We start from the raw sequence: 15,040 nt of genomic DNA on the forward strand, positions 1-15,040 counted from the left end.
TTGCACCCTGAAACACCTGCAGCAGCTCAGATGTGCAGAATAACACCTGTTTAGATCGGGCATGGGAATTTAAGAAAGGGCTAATGTGTGACCCAAACATAATTCATACCTACGGACTGCATAACCTTTCAAACACTCTAGCACACCTGCACGTGCACACACACACACACGCACATTTCCCTGTATTGCCCCACTACTTTACTGCATCAGTTGGCTTTTTTGTAGCACTTAAAGTCACATTAACTCACAGTGTTGAGTGTACTGTTACAAAAAATAATTAAATGATATACAATATATATATATATATATATATATATATATATATATATATATATATATATATATATATATATTACTAATAATAATAATAATGACAATAATAATAATAATAATAATAATAAATGCCAATGTTTCTACATATCCAGAAGCATGTGAAGCTGCAAAAGTTGGAAATGCATCCTCCATCGTTGGTGCTACTAACAACTTTGAGGGCGGTAGCATAGACCAAGTATGTGATAGAGGATGTGACACCAGTGTGAATGAGGAACCTCTAGCTTTCAGAACGCTCATCAGTCACGTTCAGATCAAATTGATTGAGTCAAAGACAGTCGGGAAACGGGATAAGCCTGGTCTAGTTCTGTTCATGGTTTACTAAATCTGCTAAGCAGCCCCTCTTCAGCTCACTAATGAATATGTTTTGTATGCACAGAAGATGAGGTATTAAAAAGAACAACTCTTCTACTCAGGTTTATGTGCCATATGATTTATGAGCCAAGACGGGTTGCCAGGCAACCAGTAAAGATTTCAACAAGTAATTGCTCCCATCCAAAAGTACTAAAAGTACTCAAACATAAAATGTTAGTCCCAAAACGTTTGACAATTCAATTAAGAGTCAGTTTTGTGGGTTAGTGGATGAAAAAAATAGACACAGCTTTTGTTTCAGCAAGAACATAATATTCAGGGTTCTTTGCATAATCTTGTGACATTTGTGATTGACATGCATCAGAGCACCATTACTGCAGCAATTCACGTTAAACAGACACTTGGTAAACAATAAATTAATCAGAAACACATGGGCACTGCTTGCATGACAATAACACAGGTTATAATGCAAAATATTCACACACAGACGTTCTAATTGTATTGTGAGCTTTGTTTCTATGCAGCCAGACAACACACACTCCCTGTGTCACAACATTTTCCAAGCTTTTCCCACACAAACTGGGAGGGAAATGTCAAGTGCCTCAACTAAGCCACATCACATGATGTAGCAGTAAAAGTAGCTATAATCAGCCACTTAAGTCAGGCAGCCTGCAGCTGTACTCAGAGAGGGGAGTCTTTGGTTTTGGAGTGACATCACCTCTTGAAGTAACATGCAGCCTATGCTGGACCCAAGACATCTTTGCTTACTCAGGTAGACTGCCAAACACCTCTGTTTGTGTTTTTGCAGAGGTGAGTTGGCAGATATACACAAGGGACACAAATACACAAATGCTGCAACACCTTACACAAGATATTCTATAGTACTGTTCATGCACACACAAACTCACAAGCTATGTAGTGTGTGCTCTTGGCAAACTGACTACACTAGATATACACAATGTGAGTGTGTATATACTAGAGTACAGATTGCTGCTCTCTCAAGCACCTACCACGAAGCCAGACCAAAGTCTAAAAACTGCCAAATGACCAATTCATTTGCTTGTATACTTTCCAATTCACCAGCTTCCTTTCCTCCAACATGAGCCACTCATCAGGGACAAGAAATGAGTCACCATGGTAATGTTTGCAGCTCAGACAGACAGCAAATTAAAGGAGATAAAAAAGGTGCAGCTGTTATTTGACTGTAAGATCTTGTCCTCCTAACTCAAAAATGTTGTATTTTAATTTTTGATGTTACTAAAGTTATGTCAAAAATATCATAACTGACATAATTCAAATTGCCATTGCATACACAGTAGCAAGAAAAAACATGTAAACCTTTTGGAATTTCATGGTTTTCTACATTAATAAGTTACAAAATGTGATCTGATCTTTATCTAAGTCAGGAGTATTAAATAAAATGTGCCTAAGGTAACAACACAAAGAAATTCTGATCTCTCATGTCTTTATTGAGAACAACCATCAAAACTTCACAATAATAGTGGAAAAAGTATGTGAAGTTTGGAGTTTGGAGGTGTGGACTAGAGCTATAGAAATTTACCGGTCTACAGTTAGGCAAACAATCTACAAATGGAGACACTTGGACATAGACTGTGGCTACTCTACCAAGAAGTGGGCGACCTGTCAAAATGACCCTAAAAGCACAACAAACACTCCTTGATTAATGTAAAGAAGCAACCGGGAGAGACAGCTAAAGATTTGAAGGCATCATTGGAACTGGCTAACATCTGTGTTAATGAGTCTACAGAAGGTGAGACATTGAACTAGCAGGGTGTCTATAGCAGGACACCACGATGGAAGCTGCTGCTTACTAAAACAAACATTGCTGCACAGCTGAAGTTTGCCAAAGAGCACATTGACACTCCACAGGAGTATTGGCAAAATGTTTTGTGGACTGATGAAACTAGATTGAACTATTTGGAAAGAACACACAGCACTATATTTTACGTAAAAAGACCACAGCGTATCATCATGAAAACATCATCCCAGTCATAAAGTATGGTGGAGGAAACATCATGATTTGGGCCTGCTTTGCTGCATCAGGGCCTGGCCAGCTTGCAGTGATTGAGGGGAAGATGAATTCCCAAGTCTGAAAAATTCTTCAGCATGATGTGAGAATGTCTGTACGTCTGTAGAAGTTGAGAGATGCAACAGGACAATGAACCGAAATACAAAACAGAGTGGCTTCAGAAAAACAAAATCCACATTTTGGAGTGGCCATGTCAGAGCCCAGACCTCAACCCAATAGTTATGCTATGGAACGACTTGAAGAGAGCCACACACATAAGACGACCAAAGAATATGACAGAGCTAAAGCAGTTCTGCAGGAAGAATGGGCTAAAATTCCTCCTGAACAATGTGCAGGTCTGATCCACAGCTACAGGAAGCCATAAGTTTTCCACTTGTACTATGTGTTTTTTATGGTTTAATCAGAATTTTGGTGTTATTATTTTAGCCACATTTTATTTATTAATACTCTTGACTTAAATAAAGATCAGACCACATTTTTGTGACAAATTAATGCAGAAAACCACTTTTCATGCCACTATATATAAAAATTGCACTAGAAAAAGCATGAAGGAGATTGGAAAACAAGATAATTTTCCCAAACGTGGAAGTGGATTCATGATTGCATGTTTACCAGTAAACCTCTCAACCACTCAATGTTTGAGAGGGAACATTTAAGTAAAACTTTTACCACTACAAACAAAAACTACAGAAGGTCTATCTGACATATAAAAGAAGGGAATATATGGGAAGAAAATACCCATATGTTTCATTTATGTGATATCAATCCCACTCTATTGCTTTCTTTTTTCTTCTTCTCTCACTTGTCTCTGTCAAAATCATTATCAGGAAATCTGCTCAGCTGTACTGACTAAAGAAGTCCTTAGGCCAAGCAATGTTTCAGCAGCTATTCGTACGGGGAACACACATAAACATGAGCCAGAGGGAACCGGAAAACACTTCAACCTGGTCAACTGTGGCATAATTTGCAAACAATTTATTAAACCTGCAAACCTGAACACAAGTATGCTTAAACTGTTTCTGTATTACTGCATATGCATATTACAATCAACACCTAATGTTATTGGAACGGGGAGCGAGTCATTGAACAAGTAACAAGTGTTGGGAAAAATAGTTAAATTAGACAGAAGGAAAAACAATTCTTTAGTTTGGGATTTGGGACGTAAAGAAAAAACAGCACCAACACAATTATACATGACTATGCTCTCATCACCAGTCAAAGTCAAACTCTGAATTCACTTCAGCACCTTGGACAGCAAAAATGTCATTATGAACCAGCCTAATACAATACTGGGAAACAATAAACCACACAGCTGTTATGACATCACTCCTACTTTTCATGACAGTCAAGTAATGGTCAAATATAAGTAAAGGCAATGTAAATTTCGTGGTCATGGTTCGTATGTCTTACCTGAAGAACTCTGCACATGCATGGCAGCGGTCACTGGGGTGGACTGTGTGGAAACCACAGATGAAGCCCGGGGAGGGGATGTAAAGAATTCTGAGTCGATCTCTGTCGTCGTGTCGACCTCTGTCAGCGTGTCACTGCTGTGCTCTTGGGTCTGTCTGGTGGACTCATCAAACACAGTTATTGATGATGCTATGTCTTCAGCTGACATTTCACTGTCAATGAGGACACTGGTGGCTGTTGCAGCTACAGGTTTTGTCTGCTCTTTTCTGTCGGTTTGGTCTGTTAAATCCTTTGGCTGTGGTGTGGTTGGCGGTGTATCTGGGGGTCCTTCGGTGGTGATCTCCACCTCTCTGCCTGGCTGCGTGTTACACCTAAAGGTAGTGCTAGTGGGATTGGCTGTGGGGACTGTTGTACTATCAGTAATAGTGGTGTCCAACGGGCTGGATGAGAGCTCCTCTTGAAGTGGCTGAGTAGGTGGCATTCCCTCTACAATATCAGTCTGAATCTCATCAGTGAGCTGGTCATAGTCTGCGAATGGTGTCGTTGAAAGCCCTGTGGTTGAGGATGTTGGTTCTGGGGAGCTGAATACTTCCTGGATGGTTAGTTCACTTGATTCCACAGCAGTGGGGTGAGAGGTCAATGAAGTCATGATCCCAGCATCCAGAATGGTTTCGTCAGTCTTTCCCTCAACAAACATGGGCTGTGTACTGACTAAGGTGCCTGGCATGGGAACATCAGGTTGGATTGTGCTGATCTCAATTACAGAGTGATCATCCAGCTCTGTACTCAACAGACTCAGACGTTGGTTCTGTGGTATCGCTGCTTGCTGTTGTTTTTGGGGCTTCTGGGTCTGTTAAGTCAGTGTCCTCATGCTCCTCTTTAATGGTGGGAGCAATTGTGGTGATTAACTCTTCTTCTTGTCCTGATGGAGTGGGGCGAGGTGGAGCCATACTCGTAGAGAACATAGATGGTGGATTTGAAGAAGATGAAGCATCGGAAGATTCTTCTGCCTCTGATACAGTTTCAGATGATTTCACTGGCGCTGGTAGAGTGGTACTACCCTCGAGTAAAGGGACAGAAGTAGTGGAGTCGATGGTTGTGGTGGCGGTTGTAGTTCCTACCACAGACACATCCACAAAGGAAGTCTGGTTGATTACGTCCCACCATCCTATAAAATAGGCATAAGCAAATATGTTGAAAATGCAAAAAAAAAATCTTTAAACTCTTTATTGTGCATTAGCTGACCAGCACGTTTATCTGTGGAGTATATGTCACTGTTTAACATCTTAGATTCTATTTTAAAACCATTTATTTCCACAGAGACTGAGACTTTTTGTTTGTTACCAGGATGCCATACAGTCTCTGCCATATTCCTGAGCTAACTAGTTAAGATTCATATTCTTCATGACACCATGCTGAGGTCTGACACCAAGAATAAAGTTTACAATGAAACCTAATTTGAATAAAATGTTAGACATTCAAACATGTAAAGTAGATAAAACATTATGATTTTTACTTGATAAGTATCTGCAGTTATCACATAGCTACAATAACAGTGTGACACTCAACAATAAAGCACTTATTATTTACTTACTAGTGACCTTACCGGTGTTGTGCCATGACTATGGTGTTGTATTATATTTTTCGTCTCTATTGTACTTTGTTCAACGTCTCAACAAGTCTGTTTACTTGTATTATGTCATTGAACAGCAGTCCCTGAACTACTCTTTTCATTTCCCAGTGATAGTTCTGAAAGGCTCTCTAATTACCTCATTTGCTTGTTCTAAGGTTTTATTAAGTAAATCCTTTTATTTCTCTTGAATGCATCTATTCCTTCCTTCTCTTTCGTGCTTTTTCATTCACTAACGATTATAAAAAGAAGCGCAACAGCTTTAAAAATCTTTGCTCAGAGACAGAGAAATGATTATTATTATGTACTGGCCTTCTCTCTTCATGAATCTATCTCTGACTTAAAGGTGTGAAACATGTTTTTGCTATCAGGAAGGGGGTGCATTATCTCTCTTGACCTGTTCCTGTGGCTTCCGTTCTGGGACAATCCAGGGATTAATTCAATAACAATTATCCTCTTTTTACCTCTGCAACTACCTAATTTTTCCATGTCTTTCTGCGTTCAATAGGTTTTCACAATACATCTTTTATAGAAATGTGTGGGACAAAGCAGGAATAATGGCTTCCCACCAAACAAAGGTACTTGAAAAGCACTTTAACAGAGGCGTAAATGCAACATGACTGAGAGAGCTGACATGAAACACACCAAGCAGGACGTGAGCGTGGCTTGTTTGTGTGCCCTCTGAACTCCATCGGGACTTATCACCACAAGAATTAGCATTGCTCAGGGGCAGTAAATGGCCAGGCAGGGGGCAGCTTATCTGTCCAGCCTCTCGTTTGTAAAGATGGAAAGGCCAGGTCAGGGGTCACCAAGGATGACTGAATTTAGAAGTCCAGCAGTAGCTATGTTCATTATCCAAACGCCTACTCTGATAGGTACAAGTGAGAATGACGGAAGGCAAACTCCGACAGCGGAAACGAGAGGAGAAAGGTGAAATGGAAGTTAGATAGTGAGACTAAAATTGCTGAAAGGTATGGTATTAGTTAGTTTTGCTGCTTCTCTAAATAGCTCATTGTCTTTCCTTTGGTTTGCCCTGGGGAAACTGATTAGTTAAGAACACTCACATTGTGTCCTGTTAACTTCCACTGAACCATGTGTCACTATTTAAAGAAACCTGTAGCTATGATGTCCTTTCCAATTATACTAAAAGCAGTTTGATTGTTTGTTCTTGAAGTAGTTGTAATTAGAGTTACAATTTAAATAGTAAATCAAGTATAAATAGCTTGTTTCACACCATCCGTGAATTAGGGGTAAACCTTAAGGAGCCTTAATTAGCAGAGCTGGAAATAAATATAAAAAATACAAATATTGACTGATACTCAACTATTAGTCATTCATGATACCCATTAGAATAAAAAACGGCCTGTCCATCAGTCAACAGAGTTTACCACTTTGATTTTATGGCCTTCTCGCCCCGTTTTGTTGACACAGAAATGGGTGGGAAACTAAAATGTGAGACAGTGAGGTCAACTGGACGCCGTGAGATCAATCTGGCATGGAACACGCCATGTTTAGAAGAAAAACCTTTCCTCTGCTTTGCTCATGTTGTTGTCAGTGAAACTGTAAAATAATAACACACGAAACAGAAAACCAAAAAGAAACAAAACAGTGAGACAGATTGTAAAGGTCTTAAAATGTTCATCTGGTTCAGATGTAGGAATGTGAACAGTGGTTTAAAGAAGGGTGGGGAGCAAAAGTAGATGTAGCAGATGAGATCATAGGTCTTAACAGTCCAGGCCTAGTTTTGACAAGGAACACTCTGTCTTTTCAATCACTGTCTGTCCTTTATAAACCAAAATATAAGCATATACGCCATTAGACCCTCCCAATGTTTGTTTTGTGAAAAAAAACTTAAACTACAGAAAATTGTCAGATGACTCTGGGAGGTTTTACCTTTAAAACAGTAAGCCCCAAGCTTCTTGGTTGGTTCGGGAAAGCCAGTCTGATTTCTGTATCTGTACATGGTCCTGACACCAAGCAGGCCTCCCCCACATTGCATTCTAGGCACCGCAACAGGATGTCTCACACTGCCATCGGACAGCCAGCCATAGTCACATTTGTCCAGGCCCTGACGCCAGGCAGCATGGAGCTGGCCTGTGGTTGCCAGGACAGCATTTCTCTTCTTACACTCTTCACGAGCCTCTTCAAAAGTCATCTTATGGGTCACAGGAGCATAGAAGACCTCACCTAAAAGGAAAATGGCAAAATGGAACGAAGACTAAAATAAATAAATAAATAAATAAAAGCAAACTGGAAACAAATCATCATAAATCAGTAAAATATGTTCAAATCACCAGTAGGCATGGTCATTTCACATTTATTTATTTGTTTAACAAAACTAATGACAACAGAACTAATGATAATTAGTTGAGGATAACTTGGAGCCGTCTCAAGCCACACATTTTTAAAGGGTCAATTATTTTGAATATTTTAGAGACACACCAAAAGCTGTTGACAAAAGTCACAGCTGTGCAGGGCACAGACCCAAAACATCTCCCAGCGATCATATTTCGGACAACAGTAGTTCATTCATTATATTAATCTGACGTGGGTTAGCATTGCAGACAATGTGCCTAGCCCGCCAGTGCCCGCCTGCCGCCCCGCACTGGGCGACGAACAGGGCGCATCCTTCCTTCGTGTTGTTCATGTAGAGATATTGCCTTCAGAAAGGTCACTGTAGTGTGGCAATTATGAACATTTGTCTTAACATAATAGAAGTGAAAGACCACAGAAAGGCAGGCTCCTAATTGAAACCAAACAGCATTACAAGAGGGGATGACTGACTGACTACATGTTTTCAGTTAGTCTTGGGTGTAACGTTTCATATATCCCATAATGGTTTCATCCCAGTGATTTACAATGGCACTGAGATTTGGAGATGCTTTCCACCCTTTTAAAAGAAATAGACAAGACACATGGGATCTACCACAAACCCCCACTTTCATCAAGCAAACTTCACTACTTTATATTCTATAGTACACACAAATTTCAGCACTGTAGATAACATAACATTTAAAGTTACAAAAAGCCAGTCTTTCATTTAGGTATTTAGAAATTTTAAAACGATCTGCCATCTCCGTCAACAATGTAATGCCAATTAAGACCCAGGTTATTGTGGTCTGCCAACTAGTCTGCATACACATACTATAAATGGCCAGGCAGGACATGTTTTGGGTCACTCTCTGCTTCAAACTCAGAAAAAAAGCATTTGTTGCTCCTCTCCATCATCAATTCATACACATGACAACAATCCAACATGCACCCAGCAGTTTTTACTGTTTACTGGAATGGTTATTTTTCTGTGTCTGTGTGAAACACAGTTGAATAAGATCACATCTTTGCACAATGTGCAAACAATACAATGATGTGAGCCTGTATATGTCCCTGGTGACTCTGTGTGCTTGTGTGATATGTGTATGTAGGGAGGAAGTGATCCCGGGCTGACACCATTTTTACAATACAAATGTCATAATACCGACTAGCTTCATATTAACAATTAAACATTTGCAACTTATGCCAAACTATTAACTCAATTTATATGCTGTAGCAATGCACTGTACAAATCCCAGATAAGGCAACTACAGAAGGCTGACTGGAGGTTAGCTGTGTCAAGGGGGATGTAATAAAGCTTAAACACTGAGTCGAGTCCATCAGCAGCAGCAGGCTGGATAGTGAACAGACAGAGAGAGTGTTGGCTGAGATGTAAAAACCTTGCATAAGCAATGTCAAATGAAAAAAAATTAAAACCTCCATTATCACATTTTTGTTGGAGATTTTCTTTTTCAAAAACCACAGGGATGGAGAATGAATTTTGATCTCTGCTTTGGAGTCACATCATTAGGAGCTTCTCTCTCTAAACCTAACTCCCCTTATAAAATATGTGGAATTCTTTGGCACTAAAAAATGTATAAAAGGTCACAGATTGTCACCAATACAGAATTCAAACAAAATGACCGACATTATTTCCAGTGATATTATAAGCTGGGAAGGAAATTTGCTTTGGCACAGTGATCATTTGGAGGTTTTGTCATTTGAGCCAGAGACACTGTCCATTCCTCTCAATGACACTTAGAAAAGAAAGTCAGTTAGAAAGTTAGAAAACTTACCATCAAGCTTGTCAACGTAACAGTATACATCATAAGTCTCCATAGGTTTCCTGATGCCATATGACCTAACACCAGGTTTGGAGTGTAGGTTGCCATAGCAGCCCTTCCTTGGTCTTGTAATTGGGTATCTACACAAACAGAGAAAAAAAGAGACAATATGAAACAGGTCACTTTGTCATACCTGTGTGCAAAAACATTTTATATCACTCAAGAATGAACTCAGACATATATCATCAAATACCAATGTTGTGGAAAGCAAATGGATTTCGACAAAGTATTCAAAACTCAGCCAACCTCACTGTCTGGTCAGCAATCCAACCAGCATCGCACTGATCAAAGCCATCCTCATATGCTGCTTTCAACTGGCCATATGTAGCAATGGTCGCACCGATATTTTGGCAGGTTTGGACGGCCTTTTGGTAGTCCAGTGTATACCTGCTGGTGTTTGCCCGGTAGTGAAAGACAACACCTGAAAACAAATAGCAATAAAAAAAAGAAACAAAATGATTATTCGTATATTATTTACATAGAAACATCAACATAACGATCTGGAATTCGTCAGCATAATTTCAGTGTCGTAAATCATTGCAAATGTCAAATAAAGCAGAAACCATAACTGAAATAATTGAGTTTCTCAGCTTCTTTGGAAAGCAGCAACTTTGCAATAAACCAACAGGATAAGCAGAATACTCAGCACACTTTACCACAAATGAACAAGATAAGTGCAGATGATGCCATGGCCCTGAAATCCCCATATTTGCGGACAGGAAACATGCGCAGAAGATATGATTGATAGACCTAATTAAAATTGCAGATAGTTGGAAAGAGGTTGCGCAGATTGTTAACTAGTGAAAACCAAAACTATCCCCCTACTCCGCCCATGTTTTTTACATCCCCAAAACATGAGTTATATCTCCCAGAATACTGCTCAAGTGAGAAAATGTAGAATACACATAATGACACTAGGTAAGGACTGGTAATCTCTCCCAAGGAGACTATAACTTTTGGCTTGGCGGCACTTAAGTAATATTGCATTATCCTATACATAATTTACGCCTTGTGTAAATTTAAGGAGGGATATTGGGGAATGTTGTCTTTGCTCAGTAAAGGCGAAGGAAAAGACTTGGTAACACCCACAGGGTGCCCCACCAAAGAGAAAAATCCTTTCTGACAAGGTGGCACCCACGATGACAGGGAGGCATGAGGTTATGGTGCTGTTGCTTTGCACATGCCGACATCTGAAATGTCATCCACATTTGGGTTCTGAATGGTTAACTGGGTTAGATGGATGAGCACTGGGACTGGGCACAACAGCAGTACTTAGTAAGGATGGGGACCCAAAGTCTCCTCTGATTCTTAACAGTGCATTGCCTCTAAAATAAGAACAACTGAAAACTGTGGTTACTCTGTATAACTACTGGGTAGCTGCTGCTATCAAAGTAAGCACAAGGGCGCCCATAGTTCTCTCATACTGTTTACATTTCTATCACCACTTGTATTGCATTTCACTATTATTAAACCCTTGCAGCAACCCCCTTCTACATTTACATCTGGGGAAGTTATTTCAGAATCTCTTGTGTGATTCCAGTGTGACGTGGGAAGGATATTATGAATTTCTTACCATCGACATTGAGGTCAACTGTATCATGGGTGTCTGCAATGCCATACATGACCTCACAGCGATAAGTGCCCGCATCACTGGCACGAAGCTTGACCATTGTCAGTGAGGCATCGCCAACATCCTCGGGGTGACTGGGCACTGACACGCGGTTCCTGTAGCTGGAGCCTATCTTGATGACCCCATTTTGTGCCACCAGCACTGTGGATTCTACTTCTCTCTCTATTTTGGTCCATTTGATCCGTAAGTAGTCTGTGCTATAAATGGCAGTTCCATTGGGACTTATGACTGGTGCTGACGTTGTGATGATGGAAAAGAAACAAGGAAGATTTACCTTCCCAGAGAGGGATCCAGTGACAGGTCGGATTATCGATAATGTGTTGGAGGCTAAAAGACAAAAAAAGCATAAGGGTTAAAAACTTTCATTCATATAAATTAAAACACAACTTTATTTTATGCTGCTTGTGACTTTGTCTTTATTTTTCTTTCATACAAATGCAAATATCTTATTTTAATAAATGCAAGTTGCTGTAAATTGCCTGGATTTACATTAACAGGGTGTGACAACTACACCCAACCTATTAAAAAAACATGCATCATTGCCTGCAAGGGGTTCTTGGAAAGTCAGACATCATCCTTAGAAATGAAGGGGTGGAATGCATTCAACACCGACTGCACTGTGTGTGTGTGTGTGTGTGTGTGTGTGTGTGTGTGTGTGTGTGTGTGTGTGTGTGTGTGTGTGTGTGTGTGTGTGTGTGTGTGCGTGTGTGAGCATGCAGACCGTTTTAAATTTAAAGATAATTGGTAAAACAGAGTTGCATCACTTCACGTTACGGTGTGTTCTGTGCGTATCTTAGTTTTTCCCTTGGAAATAATCCCTCCTACACCAGCAGGATGACTATCTGATGATGAAAGATGGATCCACTCATAAAAGAAATGAAATCTGTCATTAGCCTGCTGCACACTAATATTCATTTCTCTCTCCTTCTGCACACATGATCTCCAACAGACAAGGTTAGCAGCTACTATGCTTAACTCAATCCCGCCTGAGTTTGGTCCATATTTGGACTGATTACGTGACATCCTTTGTGTGTCAGTCTCACACCATTCTCATGAGTAAAGGGGGCATCAGACAAGATGCGAGATACAAATGGATGAATCACACTTAACTCTGTGGAAAGGAGGCTTTTTAACTTTTTTTTTTTTTTTAGACGGGGCTGGGTGACATTCAGGGGGAGCAATGTGGGGAATGTTACAGCAACAGTGGTGAGACAGCCCCAGAGGCATGAGTCTGTCTGCTTTAGCAGAGGGCCTTATTAGGATGAGGGGTTAAACCAGCTGTTATTTCTAGACAGGGAGAAGAACCCTAATTGAAAGGTGTCCATCCATACCCAAAGACGGAGGCAGGGACAATGGGCCAGGAGACTCAGGAGGGGTGAGGGGGCCAGACATGCAAACCTCTATGGCTATTTTACCATTGAGTAAAGTTTTGCAGCTTTACTCATTCAAAACGTACCTGTTTCTGTTGCAGCGTCACAGAGACAACATAACCACAAGACAAACTTTAGAATTAGTATCATCTGTTGGAAAGAAAACAAAAAGGTGTATTAGAAAATAACAACATATGCAAAGGCTTTACATTTTATATTGTTTAGTTTAGTTCTGTTAGTGCATCCTGTGTAGATAGGTTTAAGAAAGCATGCTATAATAATGATAATGATAATGATAATGATAATGATAATGATAATGATGATGATAATGATGATGATAATGATGATGATGATGATGAAGATGCTTCCACTTTCTAAAACTCATTCTTGTAACCTGATTGTGTTGGAAATAAGTTTTGGATGTAACCATTAAATGTAATGGCCCAGTCTAATATTATTAATGAATTGGGGTTGTTGGGTTTTCTATATAATTCTGTAAACAGTTAGATATTGTCTTTTTATTATAGGTCTTTCCACTGTAAAACACCTTGAGATGACTTCTGCTATACAAACAAAAGTGAGTCAAACAGAATTTGTGGGTGGCAGGGTTGAAAGGTAAAACTCCCTGTGGGGTCTTAGCGCAGGACAGACGGGCAGAGAGGAGCAGTGAGCCCTCTGTGCGCATTTGCACCCCACTGTATAAACACAACTGGTGGGTTTAGGTAAGAACTGAAAACTGCAATTCTCCAGAGAAAACGACCACAATGCAACGGGAACTGGCAATGTCAAGGATAATCGAAAAAGTTTCAGGGTGGGTATCCCACAGTCTGTAACTGTGACTAATGCCAGCATCCCTCAGCGGACCCACCCTAACTAAATGACACTTTTAGGCGGCTATAAGAGCAAGAAGTCAACGCTGGAACAGTTTCCATCATCAGAATTATCTTAGAAATGTAGTTACTGTATATTAGAGGACGGAAACTGCCCGAAGTTTCAAAGAGTTTTCTAGGATAAGAGTCACTCAGAGGAAGATCAGCACTTGAGCATCACACAGGCGTATAATTGGTCGCAGATTTTTTTGAGCCAGTTCCTCAGGGATGCTCTCTGCTATGAAATGCTCATATCTGCTACTGGGAACTGGGAGATAGAGTCATCCAGTAGGACCTAATTATTGGGAAAATACTTTTGATCTGATATCATTTGTTTAACTTCGTTTTTGATTCCTAGGAACACCTGTTTCTGGATGCACTGCTGAAATGATGACAGCCCAATATCAAATGTATTTAAATAATAATGAATAGTAAATAATAAGTAAAGTGAGCTCCAGTCCCCGGAGCTTCATTTAGAAATTCACTTGTCTTGCAGGACACGCCAATGTAGACTAGGTTATCTGAGGACAACGCGGCATCACTGAGTCCGTTCGTGTTAAATCATTAGTAGAATGATAGGTGTTAACTTACAAAGTCGAAATAGTTTTAGTGGACAGCTTTTTCTCTAAATTATATTAAAATGGTTCATTCTGATTTAGAAATAAGTCAACAAATGCATTAATAACGCTTTCTAGTTGTGAGCAATAGTATCCATTTATCTTGAAAATTTAAAATGCAAATGTGAAAAATACTTACGGTTGATGGTGTTTTATTCCATAAAATGTGCATATATCGACACATGTCCGTAAATCCAATGAGTCCCAGTGCGGAGCATGCGTGCGTAAAAACTGCCCAGATAAGTCCAGTCTAATCGGCGCTAAAACGCACTTCTTCTTCCCGGTGCGCCTTTCTCTTCTCCTTGATGCTCCAGAGCTTCTGGGATGGTCCCAGTTCTGAACGGAGCACAGGGAAACCGTGAAGTGCTGGCAAGCAATAAGTTCAGTTTTGCCTAATGCACGCTGTTATTTCGTCAGAGGGCGAGAGGAGGGGCAGAGCGCGCATCTGAAAAGTGAATGAGGCACCTTGATGAGCAGTAAAAAAAAAAAAAAAAAAAAAAAAAAGCCCCTTTGCCTGAAAGGTCCATCCTCCTTCAATCGGACTGTTCCGACTTTACGTGAATCTTTATTCATCTACTTATTTTATTTTATTTTTGCGGCTCTGTGATTTTTTTTTAGATTGAGTCACATGCGTTTTCATAATTAGCAAAAACGTAAAAAAACAAAAA

The 15,040-nt window shown here is 40.0% G+C and overlaps 1 protein-coding gene across 1 annotated transcript in view; it reads right to left on the reverse strand.

The window, feature by feature from the left end:
• Window positions 1-12,908, reverse strand: part of LOC113150459 (versican core protein) — a 45,915-nt gene extending 33,007 nt beyond the window's left edge. Inside the window, exons 1-5 of the mRNA XM_026343008.1 lie at window positions 12,848-12,908; window positions 11,460-11,843; window positions 10,133-10,307; window positions 9,839-9,966; window positions 7,626-7,919 (exon numbers count right to left, since the gene is read on the reverse strand). Coding sequence (XP_026198793.1) covers window positions 7,626-7,919; window positions 9,839-9,966; window positions 10,133-10,307; window positions 11,460-11,843; window positions 12,848-12,908 — 1,042 coding nt within the window. The remainder of the gene's footprint in view (window positions 1-7,625; window positions 7,920-9,838; window positions 9,967-10,132; window positions 10,308-11,459; window positions 11,844-12,847) is intronic.
• Between the last annotated feature and the right edge of the window lie 2,132 nt (window positions 12,909-15,040).

This window comes from Anabas testudineus, chromosome 9 (genome assembly GCF_900324465.2).
Source record: "Anabas testudineus chromosome 9, fAnaTes1.2, whole genome shotgun sequence".
NCBI lineage: Eukaryota > Metazoa > Chordata > Actinopteri > Anabantiformes > Anabantidae > Anabas > Anabas testudineus.